The 15,815-nt window shown below is 60.6% G+C and overlaps 2 protein-coding genes across 2 annotated transcripts; one reads left to right on the plus strand and one right to left on the minus strand.

The window, feature by feature from the left end:
* Positions 1-1,600: 1,600 nt before the first annotated feature.
* Positions 1,601-2,884, minus strand: VTJ83DRAFT_3685 (uncharacterized protein; the record flags this gene model as incomplete). The annotated part of the gene is made up of 1 exon (XM_071010090.1): positions 1,601-2,884. The coding sequence occupies one exon, from the start codon at positions 2,882-2,884 to the stop codon at positions 1,601-1,603; it is 1,284 nt and encodes a 427-aa protein (XP_070867563.1).
* A 5,229-nt stretch (positions 2,885-8,113) lies between these two features.
* On the plus strand, positions 8,114-9,971 carry VTJ83DRAFT_3686 (uncharacterized protein; the record flags this gene model as incomplete). Its single annotated transcript, XM_071010091.1, has 5 exons — positions 8,114-8,207; positions 8,288-8,344; positions 8,518-8,640; positions 8,716-8,949; positions 9,265-9,971. 5 exons carry the CDS (start codon positions 8,114-8,116, stop codon positions 9,969-9,971), a joined length of 1,215 nt encoding a protein of 404 aa, XP_070867564.1.
* Positions 9,972-15,815: the final 5,844 nt, after the last annotated feature.

Below are 15,815 nucleotides of genomic sequence, written 5' to 3' on the forward strand. Positions count from 1 at the left end.
CGGCGGGTGATGGAGGCGTCTTGAGCCGTAGGAGTGGGTGTTGGCACCTTTGTTGTTGGGTGATGTCAAGGGCAAGGCGAGAAAATGCTGTCGGTTGGAATGGAAGCCCAACACAAAGAAAAGGACTGGAAAACGGCACGGAAGCTGGGTTGGCCATAAGCCCCCGAAAACGTTGTTGGGAGGGAATTCAATAGTCCCAATGGTCCGAGGAGAGATGAAAGCTCCAGGGGAACACGTCCAAAACAAACATACACGGGCCATCCGTCTGCGACTCGCAGCAATGCCATGCGAGCACCGACCAGAAGAGTCGCGACAGGTGAAAGGTGCATCTTGGACACCTTTCCTACCCGAACATAAGGTTCCTCCACCACCTAGCAGATCCCAGGTTGGCACAGAGGCTGTCTTTTTCAAGCAACGCGGCTCACAAGAGACGAGATCGGACAGCTGCAGAATCCGGCCACAGAACCGCCGGTCTGGCAGAGCACAAGATACACAAACAACGCAGGGGTCTCGCTGTTTTGTTTGGCGAGAGGAACGACGTCCGTCTTGACGAACGGGGGTTCCTCATTTCCGAGGCCTTTGCCGGCTCGGGCTCGCGTCCTACCTGTGGCACATGGAGAGAGGAGGTTTGGGGCCGAGTGACAAGCAGAGGCCACATCGCGGAACACCACATGACGCTGGGGAATGGGAAAGCATCGCTGCCTTTTTGTCGCCAATCCAGCAAAAAAGGTTCGTCGGCCCTGGCGCCGTAGCCTTGTACACCCAGAGACGGCTGTCGTGGAGCTCCATCCCTCCCGAAGGGGTGTTGGGGGGGATGTGTGGAACATGGGGTGAATAATACCCCGTGGACAACAAACAGCCCGATGGCTCGCTCGATGACAGCCTCCTTGTCACGGATCTGGCAGCCGAGCCCAGAAATGCGGGCATGCCGGACGAGTCACCGGCGGCGGCGGCGCATCCCCCGAGACGCATTCCGGACGGTAGTTCTCTGGCACGGAGGAAGAGGAGGGGGCCTTTACGGCGCTGGGTGGGTTGAGCCCTGGAAGCACAGAACATTTGTTAGATTCCAAACCATGATGCTGGTGGTTGGCATGTCACACCAACGAAATGAAGGCCCGCAAAACCATCAACATCCGCATCCCAAAACCCTCCGTCTGAAGCACGGTGGAATCAAGGGCTCCTCGGCCCCCCCCCCCCCCCCCCCCTTTTAAGAAAAACAAACACAAACATCACCAGCTCGCTCCATCAGAAAGTCACCGACGGCGATTACGTAGTGGATAACCATACCAAGGCTGGTTCGCTACTCTTGGTTTGTTCGTTAGGGTTACGCGAAGCAGAGATAATACAGCAATCCAAAACCCCAGGTAGCAGCAACCCACAACCAACGACAACCCAGAGCCCATCCCGCACCTCGCCGATGGGAGCTGGTGTCGACATCCGGCAGCCACCTGGCTCCGGGCATAACTGATTGGCCATGAGCCCGGAGCCGTGCGGCGCCAACACCTCACCGCATCCCTCTCCTTCCTCTCCTCAAGAGCACCCTCCGGCAGTCAGCCGCTTCCCCCTCCCTCCACCCTACCCTACCCTAAACCCCCTCTCTCTACGCCTCGCCCGAAGCCGCCGGCACCAGACCCTTCTTCTTGGCCTCGGCCAGCGCCTTTCGCTTGGCCGTACCGATGCCCGCGACGCCGTCCCTCTGGTCCTCGCCGAGCCAGGGCTTCTTGGAGTCGCCGAGGACGCTGCCCGTGACGAAGTAGACGACCTGGCCGCAGAGGATGAGGACGAAGGCGATGGGGTACATCCAGTGCACCGACAGGCCGAAGACGCGGGTGCCGATGATGACGCCCCAAAAGTTGCCCGTCAGCAGGTTGACGCCGAACACGGCGGCGCTGCCCATGCGCAGCACGAGCGGCGCGAGCGAGTAGAAGAGGCACAGGCACGCCATGTAGCCGACCAGCCACCCGGCGACCTGGCCGTTCCACGTGGCGCCCTCGAAGGAGCGCCGGTCAAAGATGGCCCACTGCACGCCGTTGATGCACACGCCGAACACGCCGAGGAAGGACAGCACCTCGTACACGGGCCGCTTGCTGACGAACCACTCCTCGTAGACGTTGGCGAAGCCGTAAAAGGTGGCGCCCGCGAGGGCGAACAGGTCGCCCTTGAGCATGTCGCGGCCCTGCCCGCCGTTGGCGCCCGTCAGGTGGTCGCTCGCCAGCAGCACGCCCATGCCGCCGCAGCAGAGCAGGATGCCGCCGAGCTGGAGCAGGCGGTAGCGCACGCCGAGGAGCAGGAAGGAGAGCACCACGACGCAGACGATGGCCCAAAAGTTGATGAGCTGCGCCGAGAGGATGTTGGTGTAGTTGTAGGCCAGCACGGTGAAGTAGTTGCCCTCGACGTCGAAGAAGGACAGGATCAGGTACCGCCAGCCGTCCTTCCAGACGACGCGCGCCCACCGGCGCGGGCCGTGGCGGTACAGCGTGACGGGCAGCCAGATGAGCGTCATCAGGGCGTAGTTGAGCAGCGTCTGGAAGGCGGGGATGTTGGTGTTGACGCTGACGAGGAAGCTGGTGAAGGTGTTGGTCGCCGTGATGCAGAGGGCCAGCGTCTGGCCGATGGCGATGATGATCCAAAAGTCCCAGGTCAAGAGGTACGAGTACCAGTGCTTGCCGCGCGACTCGAGATGCGAGAGGCCCGCGGCCACGGCGGCCGCCTCGGCCTCGGCGGACGACAGGGAGCCGCGCGGCGCGTTCTCGCCGTCCCCTTCCGGCAGGATCGGATCGCCGGGGAGGGCCGTGATGGTGGTGCCGCCGTAGCTGGGCTTGACGTCGGCGGCCGAGCTGGAAACCGCCGTCTCCTCGGCCGGCGCGACAGCGGGAGGGGCCATCTTGTTCCGGTCAGGCCGCTCGGGGGTTCGCTAACCGCCGTCGGGGGCTGCTGCGGGATGCAAAGGGCGGAGGAGGAGGAGGAGGATTCTGGCCACGGAGCCTCGCGTTGCTCGTTGGTTTCGCAGGCTCCCTTCCAAAGGAGCCAGAATCCGAGTTGGAGAGCGCGGTGGATGGATAGTTCTTCAACGAAGTACCTCGTCTAAGTCTTTCTTACGTCCCCTCAGGCAAGCGCAAAGACTTCAAGTCGCTTGCCGTCCAGTTACTGACGTTGGGCTCGGCACATGTAATCGTGCGCCGAGGAAGCAAGAAGGTAGATGCTGCTCGACGGCTGGCAGGACATGAGCTAAGGAGGAACAACCGTGGGGGCTGTGCAGTTGTCGTGGATCGAGCGTCCCCGGCGGAGGTGACTCGAGCACGGCAGCGGACGAGAGCGTTCGACCTCGGACGGGTGAGAGCGGCGGCCGAAAGGCAGGATGGGTTCGAAGAGGGAGACCGCTGGTTCAGCGATGCAGCGCGGAGCGTCTTTACAGATCCGACTTGGGATATGCCTGAAGGAGACCCAGAGGGCGAGACCACCAAGGCAGAAAGAAGTACATGTACTTCAAGGAAATGCTTCCTTATCGTGCGCAAAGTCTTTCTTCAGCTCTGCCAGGGTGATGCGGGGCGCATCCCAGGCCATCCCAGGTCCGGAGTTTTGGCTCGGGTGGGAACGCGCTTGGCGTCGGCGCGCGCGCGCGGGGGTTCCACGAGACATCCGCGGAGCCGGGATGCCTGTGGGGGCGGCCCGCCGCCCGGGACTGGTGTCTCCCGCCCGCGGGCTGTCGAACGCGGGTCCCGTGAGGCGGTCCTAGCCCCTATGTAGGCCTCGGGCTTTTCCTTTTTTTTTTTTGTCTTCTCTTGGAAAGGTTCCTGATATGCAACGCCGCTTCGGCCGTGTTGGGTTGCTATTTTTCTAATACAACCTGAAGGTTGGGCATCTTCACGTTGAGCATATCCACGCCTTTCCAGGTTGGTTGGGGGTTGGGGGGGGGGCGGGCACACGAGCCCCCCTCACCTGAACACCGGCACGCTCTTCCTACTGCGTACATATGCATGTATGGCATGTCTCACCTGGGTTTCCCAACCCGATGCCTCTCGGCACCTCCATCGTCCAACCCCGCCTGGATCAGGAGGGTGGTCCCCCAAGCCCCCCGAACGCCTCTTCAACAAAAGTGATGGATGAGTACTGCCTTCCAGGACCCCCGCGCTCCGCCTAGGTCATTACGAAAGCGCAACACTTGTCCCTTGGCCTTACAAACGCCCATCTGATATGCTTGTTACGTTTCACAGGACGCCACAGATCGGAAGAGGTCAAGTTTCTTGGCTTGTATGCATAGTACCCCCGGGCGATATGCCCGAGCTTGTGATCATCAGATCACCGGCTGGTTCGTCAAGCTTGTGCGATGCCAACGGGAGAAGGGGGGGGGGGGGGGGGGGGAGGTCGCTCAGCGTCGCCCCGACCAAGGAAGAGGGCGATGGTGATAGGTCCGGTTTTTGTCTCGTGTATACTATACACAGTAGGTGAGGTGGTCTGTCTCTTGGCTTTTTGCTTCCTTCCCCCCCCCCCCCCCTCTTTCGTCTCTTGGTCTCCAGGCCTTCCTCTAGGAGAGGCATTGGATCTGAATGCTTTGCGGCCTCGCAGGCCACACAACACAACGATGGAGACAGAACTTCCCCTACCCAGGACAGTTGTTGCGCAGCTACCGAGCCTCGAGGTAGTGAGCCAGGCGCGTACATGCTGGTAAAAGAGTGTTAGGACATGAGAGGCCGGGTCCTATGACGTCGTGACGATACGAGCGTAGTTGCAATGAGGCGCAGTGCACATGGACACTGGACAGCAGACATAAGGCATTTGTGGGCGACATCCTTACCTAGGCTTTTGACATGGCCGAGCCAGAGCGATGGGCCCATGAACCATGGAGGAGGCTGCAAGAACGAGGCGTTTGATATCCGCAGACAGCTCTTCACATGCACGAGTTCAAGGGTCCTCCTGCGGAGTCCTGGTCCTCCCGACAGATCATGAGCTCAGCGAAGCCCGGCGTGGAGCCGATCTCGACCAGGTGGCTCTAATTAACCTGCCCTGGCATTTTCAGGTCGAGACGTCGTCGACGAGGATTCGCTCGTCTAGCGTTGGCGCGACGGAACAGGGGCAGAGCCGTTCCCTCCATGGCCTCGAGAAAGTCCTTCAAAGTCCCGACGTTGAGCCGTCGAGGTACAGTCAGCACACCATGTCGGCACATTCCTGACCTCCAACCAGCAAAACCCCTATTCTGTAGCAGAATGTTGCAACGTCGCACGGGGCGATTCGGCGAAAAGGACGTTCGGATGTCGGGCCGGTCAGAGGTGACACAAGGGTCTTGGTGATGTCGCGTTTTACCCGGGGCGAGGCTATCCGCATACCCACTAGTTCCAAAGAAACGCTCCCACATCGACGGGACGGCCATCCCATCGGGTGCTTCTCGAAACACACAACACAGAGGCAGGGAGGGGATCATCCGGAAGCGCAGCCAAAAGCGCACCGATTATCCAGCCGGCTGGACGGCAGGGAGAGCACAAGCTCCACCTCCACCTTCCGACGAAACCCACGCATCAGAACCACGCGAGATGGACGGCACAGCAGCATCGCCACCAAAGAGCGTTTTTCTACGTCGAGGCTCGGCCTAACCTTGGAGGGCAGTCTGCCGCAATCCGGTTTCGAGTCTTGCCCGCTGTGCAGGCTGCGTGCCAGAGAGAACCCCTCTCCTCCAACCAGCAGCGGCCAGGGAGCCATGGAAGGTGGCATGAGACATGGCCGGTTGCGCGGGAGCGGCCTGCGGGATCTTGCTCGGCTTGCTGCAGAATGACCGCAACGATGAACTACCGCGCAAGAGAAAGCCCCACACAACCCGATGGCGGCGCGAACGCCGCTTCTCACGTGCTGTGGGCTCCATCATTGGGCGTCCGGGGGGGGGGGGGGGGCTTGGGTGGAACGGGTGGAAACCCTGCTTGAGAGCTCTGGTGATCGAGGAGTTTGTGTCTGAGAGCATAACAGGCGAACGAAACAGGAGGCATCTATCATACTTTGTAGGTGACGTTGGGCTGACGCCGCGTCGGGAACATGCACGGTAACTAGCGGCACCGGAGGCAGCTCGAGATTCCCCGGATGAGCGCTTGTGATGGCGCGAGCTGCCCCTCCCTCCCCCCAACCCCGCGCTTCTGCGCCAAACGGGACAGCCATGGCGGGTTGGGAACCTGAGCGACGGCCCATTCTCGAGTCGGCGAGCTCGTTCCCTCACTTTGGTGCAGAGCGGATCAGCACTGCAATGTCGTCTGGGTTGGGACTGTGACCTTAGCAATGCCAGATGGGGAAGTTCCCTAAGCGAACGAGAAAACCCCGTGACCTCCTTCGACTTTGCACCTGGTTCATCCGAAAGTCGCCGTTGTTGGGGTTTTGTGGGGTTCTCGGGGCCATCCGGTCCCTGCCAGGCATGTCCTACATACACAGTAGGTCTGATGCCGCCTTGACACTTGACACACAGCCCGCGCAGCTTTCGTTTTAATTCGGGCTTGCTTGCAAAAAAGAGTGGTGGGTTCACCGGCAACGTTGACTTGGCGGGATTTGCTCGTTGAGCAGATGATCGGGCGGGCGGTTGTTTCCAAGCGGGATTCCATTACCGTCAACAAACCGACCTGATCCACCTTGTGCCGATGGCATCCTGCAGCCCAGCTTTGGGCATCCCCGCCAGGACCTCCGCGTCGGCGGCTGCAAGGCCAGCTTGACGAGCAAAGACAGGTCGAGGCTGAGCCAGCCGGTCGGCGGCGCGTTGTCGCGTTTGGACTTGGCGCTAACCATCGGGTTGACGCTCTGTACTGTGAACTATACTATACACCCGCGGGAAACGCTCTCCCCACAGTCTTGGTGGACCAACTACGTAGTTCGTAGGACCGAGGCCATGGGTCCATCTCGAGCCCTTTCGAGAATGAAGTGAAATGAAGCCAATGCAAGACGCGTCAGGTTGCAGAGGGAGTGCACAATGCATCCCACATGTCACAACAAGAGAGAGAGAGGGACAGAGAGAAAGAGCAGAAACGAAACACGTTCCAGGGTTTCCATTCTTTTTGTGTTTGGACGTTGCGGAATGGGATGGAATGCAGCTTGTCAGGGCTCGGTCCCTCTGGAGCGGCTCAAGGTTCGAGGATGGAAGCAGCAGAAGAAACAAACATTCATCAACCAACCTGCTTCACTTCCCCCTGTTCTCCGGGCCTCTGCGGCCCATGCTTTCGCGAATCAGAAAAGGGGATTGCACCCTTCACTTTTGGCGAGAGCGGGCACCACGTCAGGCGGATCGACCCACGCCTTCTTCTTCTTCGCCGAAGCCAAGAAGATCCATCCACCCATTTGCCCCGGTCATTTCCTTTCTTGGAGCGCCCGAACCCTCCACTTCTCTCCCCTCCGCCCCCCCCCCCCCCCAAAAACCCGCGACTGGGGGACCAAAGTAAAAAAAAAAAAACCAACCATCCACCCATGCCTTGAACGTTCTGCCCAAAACCTCTTCTCTTCCTCCCCTTTTCGTCCTCCTCCTCTCGTCGGGGCCCTCCAAGGTTATCCAATCGGCTTTGGATCAGACCAGGTGAACAGGTCACGCTCCGAGTCGTCTTGTAGGTGAGTTGGTGGCTTCTTGTCTACAAGATGCGCGCCTTTTTTTTTTGTCATGGAGTCGAAGAAGAACCCCCCAAGGAAATAATTTTTCCCCTCCTCCCTCCTGGCCTTCTCTTTGGCTCGGGGACCGGACGTGCGCCACTCGCAGCCGACAGCCCAGCCAAGATCCCGTCTTTTTTCGCGCCTTCGGGCCAACTCCCTTGCCCCCCCTTTCTCCCCAAAAAAGGCTCCCGACACAAACCAAGCCCCCCGACCATCTGCGCCGGATACATGTCGTTGTCGCGTCATCCCAGCGCAACGCCTGCCGCGTGCATTGCATTCTCTGCATGCTAACCTGAATCAGCTGCACATTGCCCAGCTCTCCCAAGACGCTCATCGTTGCCATCAGCACCGCGCTTCGGCTTTTGTAGCGCCGCTGCTGCCAAGCATACCTCGACGCTTCGACGACTCGACGGCTCGACGGCTCGACGACTCGTTGCGCCTTTCCCGGTCTGCACACGCCAATCCGCCCAAGCCGATCCATCCTTCTTTCTCTCTCGCCGGCTTCATCATGGCAAATTACTACGACTCGTCGTCGTCGTCGCCATGGCCTGCTTCGGGCCAGCAAGGCTGGGACCACCAGACCCCGCCGCCCGCCCGCTCCGGTTCGTCCATCACCACCCTCTGGCGCATGCCATCGGCTTTTGGGGATCCCGGCTAACCTTTCTGTTCGCGTGTCAAGCAGGCGCCAGCTCGGCCATTCCTCGTGAAGAGCCCGCTGCCTTCCTCCAGCAGTTCGAGGGTACGTCATCTCCTGCCCGACGTCCCGTCGATGCCGGTCCTCGGTGCCCTGTCGCTTTGGGATGCCTTGGGCTCCGCGGCAGCATCGTGGCTTCCATCCTACGCACACCTACCGAGTATCTGGTGCTGCTGGTGGTGGTGTGACGCATGCAGATGCTAACAGCTGGCTCGCAGAGGTCGACCGCGCCATCGATAACCTCGTCAAAAGCGGAAAGATGTTTGGAGGTCTCGGGCCCCGTCGTGAGTCCATGCCCTATCCTCCCGGTCCCGCGAGAATGTACCCCGTTTTCCCAGTCGGTAAGTATACCGGAAACTGGCCGGGCCGCCGTCGACCAGCCCGACCCAACTGACCTCGGACGCTGCTCCCTTCAGACGGACGCCCGCCGCTCGGCCCAGGCCCCCGTCCCCACCCCGTCGCGCCTGACTTTGGCGACGCCCGCGGCCCCCATCCCGGCACCAACCTGCAGAGCTTCTACGCCTCCCAGCGGCACCAGCCCTCCCGCGGCTCCAACGAGGCGGAACAGATGATGCAGGCCAAGAGGAGAATGGCCGCTCAGCGGGAGCGAGACCTGCGGAACTATCATCAAGAGCAGCAATACAACCGAAGTAGGCCGCCCTCTTCTGTATAGCATCATGATGTCTTGCTACCAGAGCGAGAGACAAAATCATAGAAAGCCTTCCCAGGATTCCCGCAAGGGCTTCTTGTTCCCCCTCTGTCATGGTTGCACCACAAGTGCGGTCCGACGTCGTCTGGTCCTGTGCTCTCTGAAACTGTGTGAAGACGACGGGAGGCGGTGGTTGAGAGAGGGGGGAGGAGGAGGGGGGGAGGGGGAACCTCTCTCCTCTGGTGGCTGGGCTCTCTCTCTCTCTCTCCCGACAAAGGAGGACGATGAACGTCTGAGCTAACATGGCTGTTTCTAGCTGTTCTCGCCGACATGACCTACGGCGGGCCCAAGCCGGACCGCACCATGAGCCCTGGCAGCCTGCCCGACGAGGACCGCCGCAAGCTCCTTGCCCAACAGCGTAGCGCCCTCTACGGCGAGGGTTCGTTCGGCGATGACGCCGGCCCCGCTTCCCTCCGCGGCCACTCGCCCCTGGCCTACGAATACGGCCGCGCGCCTCCCGTTCACCCGGATGCCGGTTCCCAGGCCGAAGGCGCCCCGGTCGCCCCGTCGGCCGGCTCCCAGGAGCAAGCTCGGGTCAACAACTCGAGCCCGCAGTCCAACCCCGGCAGCAAAGGCGTGTACGACGCTCCGGCGGCCCAGCCGGCGAGCCGCACGAGCGCCTCGTCCCCTGGCGGCTCGCCCCCGCGCCAGGGTGGGGCCCCCGGCAGCAAGCCTGCGCAGTCGTCGGTCGCCCCCATCGGCACTCGCCCTTCGGTCTCGGGCCCGTCGTCGAACTCGGCCCTGAACAAGCGGTCGACGACGCCCAGCCTGTCGTCGCCGCTGAGCCAGGGTTACACGGCGCCAAAGAGCGACGAGAGCTCCACGCCGACCTCCACCGCCGCCTCGAACCCGCCCTCGGCGAGCGTGGAGGGCGGCGCCAGCGTCGGCCTCGCCGGCTGGGGCGCCCGCCCGAACGGCTGGGGCGGCAAGTCGGGTCTTGGCCAGGCTAGCGTCTGGGGTTAAGGAACGATGGCGTTTTGTTTTGGGTTCGCCTTCGTCGCCGTCAACCCTCGTCGGACAAGAATCAGCAGATGGGTCAGCGTTTCGGATACTGGAGTCCTGGAGTTACAACATTCATCAGGATGGGGGAAAGGGGGTCTCGGGGAAGCCTGGCTGGCTGGCGCACTACAACGGGACATCGGTGCAGAGTTGGCGCGGGAATAAAATCTGTTGCGGAAACAACATTTGGTGTTGGTTGGTGCTGCTTTACGGGTTCGGGAAAGGGGTTGGTTGGCTGGCTGGCTGGCATATATGGGATGGGAACTCTATGGGACACAGGGCAGGAGTGCGGGGCGCGCGTCGAGTCGTCTTGGGTCGTTGGTCTTTTGCAAAGAGATGGGTTACTTGCTACGTACACGGGGCGACGGAAAGACGGATGACTGGATGGGCGAAATTGTCATGGCTTTGTCGGTGTTGTTGTCTTGGGGTCTTGTTCTCACTCTTCCATCATTTAATGCACCGGGATCACTGAGCTCTTGGGCGTCTGGTCTTTGGTTTCTCCCTGGTCTGGGTTGGTGTTGGCGGTTTCCTTTCTTGTCCATGCAAAACAAAAAGCAAAAGACGCGGCACTCGGGTGGTAGACGAGCGCATATCGTTGCTTGGGATCCCCTATGCTCAGGGATCGTCGGTCGGTGGTTTGGGGGGGTGGCCGCTTTCCGTTCCTTACAGTTCACTATCTGGGTACCTACCTGGATGGGTTCACTGGGGCTCGAGCTCGAGCCAATCCAACAACGCGTGGAGGAGGACACAAGTGAACAGTGGGGGAGAAGAACCGCTGTCTAGTCATACGTTGGTAGCATCCAGATCTCTCTCTACCTGGCAACAGCCCTACTCGTCGAAGGGGATCTGGAAGGAAAGGGAAGTTGGGCTTTTCCTTGGGCGCTCGTCAGCGTGGGCAACAGAGGGTAGGTTGACAACCAAGCTCCTTCGGCACGGGCCTGGTTGTCGTGGTGGCGCATACAAAAGAGGGCTCCTGCTCAGCGTGCCTCGAGGGATAGGGAATGCTCGTTCTAGGTCGTTTGTTGACTTCGCGTCTTTGGGTCTCAGCCCTCCTCTCGTTTCCCCTTCCACCTCTTCTACCTAGCTCGAGTTTCCGCGTCCAGTCTGTCTGCGTTACGCATCAATTCGCAAGGTGTGGCGTGCTGAGTGAGGCAAACCCGCTTTGTAGGTCTGGTGAGAAGGATGGGGGAGGTGGTGTTGAAGGTTCCCTGGGTTGAAGGTTCCCTGGGTTGTCAGGGTTGAACTTGGGAGAGAATGGCAAGAGGTACACGTAGTTTCAAGAAGGGTACCTAGGCATGGCACGTTCGTCACATGATTGGAAAAGGTAGTTGGTTGAAGCCACGCAACCCATGTCTTCTTTGTAGGCGCAGCGTGATACTGCAGGACCACGAGCCCTTGACTGGCAGGTGCTCCGTACAACTACGCTTGTTGTCGTTCGATATACGTGCTAGAAAGCGGTTACCCGACACAAAGGCCAGGCGCTGGCGATCTCGATCAGACAGCAGCGCCGTGCGGGAAGACACGCAGGCCACAAAGCATCACCCCGGGCTGATCCGCAAGGCGATGGCCTCAGTGATAAGCTTAAGCGGTCGGGTACCCTCTCCCTCTCCTCGGGCCCTGATGTCCTCTCTGCACCGTCGCGTTCTGCGCCCTCCTCGGCTTCCAGAGACAGTTACTTAGTTGTGACAATCACCGCTGCTGTAGCCATCACCCTCTCTGCCCACCTTCCATCATGCTCTTCGGCGACCGCGACCTTTTCAGCCTCGACAGCGCCGAGTGGCTCGCCCGCATCCCTGGCCGTCGTCGGCGGCCCAGCCGCGTCGACGACCTCGGCACCCTGAGCGATGCGGACCTGCTGGGCCGCATCGATCGCTTCGAGCGCCGTCGGCGCAGGGGGCCCGAGCTGGAGGAGTTGGACTTGGACCTACGCCTGGATCCAGACCTGGGTCGAGGCGGCAGCACCGCCGGGCTGGGCACGTCGACGCCGTTTCTCTTTGGCTCGACGGCGAGACGCAGGAGGAGGAACGGCGACTTCCTGGGCCGCGGCCGCGCGTTGGATGATGACGAGCACGACGGCATCGACCTGGGGGTGTGCGGATCCGGACGGAGCACAGAGCTTGGCGATCCTGGAGATTCCTGGCGGGGGGGCCATGCTGACAGACATTTGGGAGGCGCCAGACGGGGTTGGGAGCCTAGAGATCACGACGACACGGGGCCCGGCCGCAGTTATGGAGGTTCCTGGCGCAGTGGCGATCCTCGCGGCTCTTATCTCGGCGACGGCAGCGGGCTAGGGGGCTCCTCGACGCTCCGCCATCGCCGAGACGTCGACGACAGGCCCCTTGGTCGCCTGTCGAGCGAAGAGCGTACCGCGACGAGATCGGTACGCGGCGGGGATGGCGACGGCGGCGTTGGCGGTGGGGGTGCTTCCGGGCACAGAAGCCACCGCCCTCCTAGGCGGGAGAGTCTGAACCGTGGCAACGGCGGAGCCATGGAGGGCACGGTTTGGGTGTTCCCCGAGGGCGACGTTAGGGTGGATTGGGATCGGACCGGAGATCGCACGCTGGACTGGGTGCTGAGAGCCAGCCCGGAGCCGCAGGCCTCGGATCGCACGCGCGAGTGGGTGATGAACACGGGCACCTCGTGGCGCGTGGATGAGGAGATGGCGCGGGGGAGGCCGTGGGATCGGTGCTGGTGATGGTTGTCTGTTTCACGTTCTGTTGATGCGCTTGAGGACCCTCGGTGGTTTGACTGACAGCGGTCTGTTGATTGGTAACGTTGGGGCTGGCAAGAGAAATCAGGGGCAGCACGGAGCTAGCCGAGCTGTTCTGCGGTGCGTTTTTTGTTGTCACAATCTAGTTCAGGCACTACTGACAGTGGGACATCTGGCAAGTTGGCTGGAGGTTTCAGCTCCGTAGAAGAGGATTTCAAGAGAATCCTGGTTCTTATAAACAATAGAAACGATGCATTTCAACTCTCTCGAACTGAAGCCTTTGCCTAGTCTCCCCACCATAGACACGATAGATGTTTGGTTTTATACTACTAAGTTGCAGAACACAAACGGAAGCAAACCAGCCCGAACGGTAGCCACGAAAGCTGAGTCCGCAGGTACCGTGGTGGTGGTGAATCTATCAGCGCAGACACCGGAGCAGAGACCGCGGTGAGAGACTTGAAACTTTATGGTTTCCTGGGCTCTGGTACGTACATTTTCATACCTACCGCCCCGGCGTTACAACCACGAGCAGAAGCCTCGGGATCGTACACTCTCGTCGGCAGTGGCACACGTCCCGAAGCTCGGCCCCACTTTTCTCCGTGCAGACTTCGGCCGAGGTCGGGAAATTGTGGGGCCACCCGGCCCAACACCTCTCTCTGACTCCCGACTTCCGAACGGTGGCCCAACGCCGGGGGGTTGGGTACCTAGGTACTGCAATTAGAACTTTTCTCCCGGCGTGTCGGTGCGAGTGCATGGGTATCGCCACTGTCGTCGACAGGGCTGACCCAGCAGGCTCTTCACGCCGGCGCTTAGGTGCTCGCTTCGCACCCAAGCCAACGATTCGCTTCGCCCATGCATATCATGTTTCAAACTGTCGTTCGTGGAACAGAGGGTAATGCTTCATTAGCTCAAGCCAGCACCCAGTCGGTGTGCTGTTCGACGATAGACTCGGACAGGCTCAAAGTCTCGCACCGGAAACAACGGGGCTTTCTTGTCTCCATGGGTGTACCAACCCTGGGCAGTCATTGTATGTAGTACCCAAAATAACAATCCATGTTGGGCCACGCGCTGTCGTTGAACCCAACCCCCGTTCCCGCAGGCGGTCTTTCTGCTGCGGCCCTGCCCGCGCCGCAGTGCGACCAACCAACCCGGCCGCAGGACCCCATCTGTGACCTGCTGCGGCGCTGCATGCGCCGCGGGTAGGGGAAGGGGCCTGCCGATGCCGACATGGGATTCAACATGGAACACGAGGAGGCCAGGACGCGACGCTATCTCTATACGAATGGGCGATGCCAGGAAAAGAAGCAAACCGCTTCAATGGGGCTGCTCCAGGCCGGAGGTGGGGAAGTTGGTGCGAGATGCGCCTATTGTGGCCGGCCGAGGGCGTGATGACCTGCATGGACAGTCTGTAACGGCGTGGCCGACATCAATCACCAGACACGACTTTGCTCAACACGATCCGGCCAGCACCTTCGTCGGGGCCTGCCCGGAGTGTGTATTCCACCAGCTGGGGAAGAAGCCTGATCAGAAAATTAATGAGACATTTAGGTGTTGGAGAGCACACTAGGTCGTTGGGTTGATGAATATCCCCAACGCTCAGGTCGGCCTCCGCCGAGACGGCTAGGATAAAAGTTGGTGAGGCCGCCCCCCGTCTTAGTCCTCTCTTTGGTGCATAATGTTTGATTTTCAGAGCATCCGCGAGGCAAGCAGGTCGCGGCAGGAAACAAGAGGAGGGCGAGGAGCAAGAAACAAGGCCTGTCGTTCATCGATCATCGTGGACATGCCGGCAAAAGCTCACCGGCTAGCCACCTCTCCCGGCGAGAGGCAGGTAGCCGGCTACGAAACCCCCGGATGGGGGGTTTACTTCGGTTCGCGGATGGTTGGGGGCTGACGGGAGGGCTTGCGCAGAGCTCCTACTGTCGTGTGGACAGTACGGTTACCGCGTGTTCCCCCAAAATTCCCAACTGGGCGCCCCAACTGCGAGTCGAACAGAGGGCTCGACCTCGCAGAGAGGCGGTACCAGATGGGCACACCCGAACGAGGGCCGCCACCGGTGACCGCTGGGCCACTTGGTCCGCGGCCCTCGTTGAAAACAGAATCAACGAGGCCAGCTTATCTACTGCTGCCGTTGAGGATGCCCGTCTTCCTGGCTGGGCCAACAGCCCACGGACGAGAACAACAAACAGCCAGCACAATCGTTGCTGTAACGACAGCCAATTCAGGTTAAGTTCAATAGGCATCTTGAAGTTCCCTTCCTCCTACCGACAAGCCAAACCAAGTCGAGCTGTTTTCTTTTGTGTCACATGGTGACTATTGCTGGAAATGTTTTGAAAGTGACTCAGCAAGTAGCATGGCATCTCGTCATTGCGCCGGTGGCCTTGTTCGCTGACGGCTGTCCGGAGTGGCCGTGGTAAGTCCTCCATCCGTAAGCAAGCACACCCTCTCACCAAGCAATAAAACAAGCGCATGCCCTCAGCAAGGACAAATTCTACCAACAAACCCCCAACTCACAATCCTGCCACCAGCGCTTGTGTGACAAGGCTCTTACTTCGCAGCCGCCCCCCACCCCCCCCCCCCCCCCCGGGCTCTGCTCAGCGAACCTGGACGATTTCTGTTCAGTCTTCAAATCCTTGCGGTGACGCCATTCCGAGTTGTTTGGCGGGACACGGGAGGACATGGTGATCGTTTACAAGGCGACCACGAGCCGCTGGACCCTCCAAGGAACGGCCTCGCTTTCTAGGCGCGTCGCCGTCGTAATATCACCGACCTGCCACCAACGCCGGAACATGTCTTACCATGCTTCGCCTTGACTTTCAGCCTTGCCTACCTGTCCAACGCAGCAACGCCGCAACCCAGCGGCCATCCACCCCAGACCACCCCACCCCACCACGTGGGCGAAAACGGCTCCCGACCAGCGACCGCAAAGGCCTCCCCCCCACCCGATTGGACAGCCCAAAGGCTTCTTTGGCTTGGAGAAGGGTGCCTGGCCGCCGGCGGGGAGCGGGCCAGCCGAGAGGAGGAGCTCGCTCGGCCTCGTTGGTTGGTGCGGTCCCGGGGGGATGAAGCGGCATGCAGCCTGATTACTCCGCACATCGCAC

Source organism: Remersonia thermophila, chromosome 3 (genome assembly GCF_042764415.1).
Source record: "Remersonia thermophila strain ATCC 22073 chromosome 3, whole genome shotgun sequence".
In the NCBI taxonomy this organism is placed as follows: Eukaryota; Fungi; Ascomycota; class Sordariomycetes; order Sordariales; family Chaetomiaceae; genus Remersonia; species Remersonia thermophila.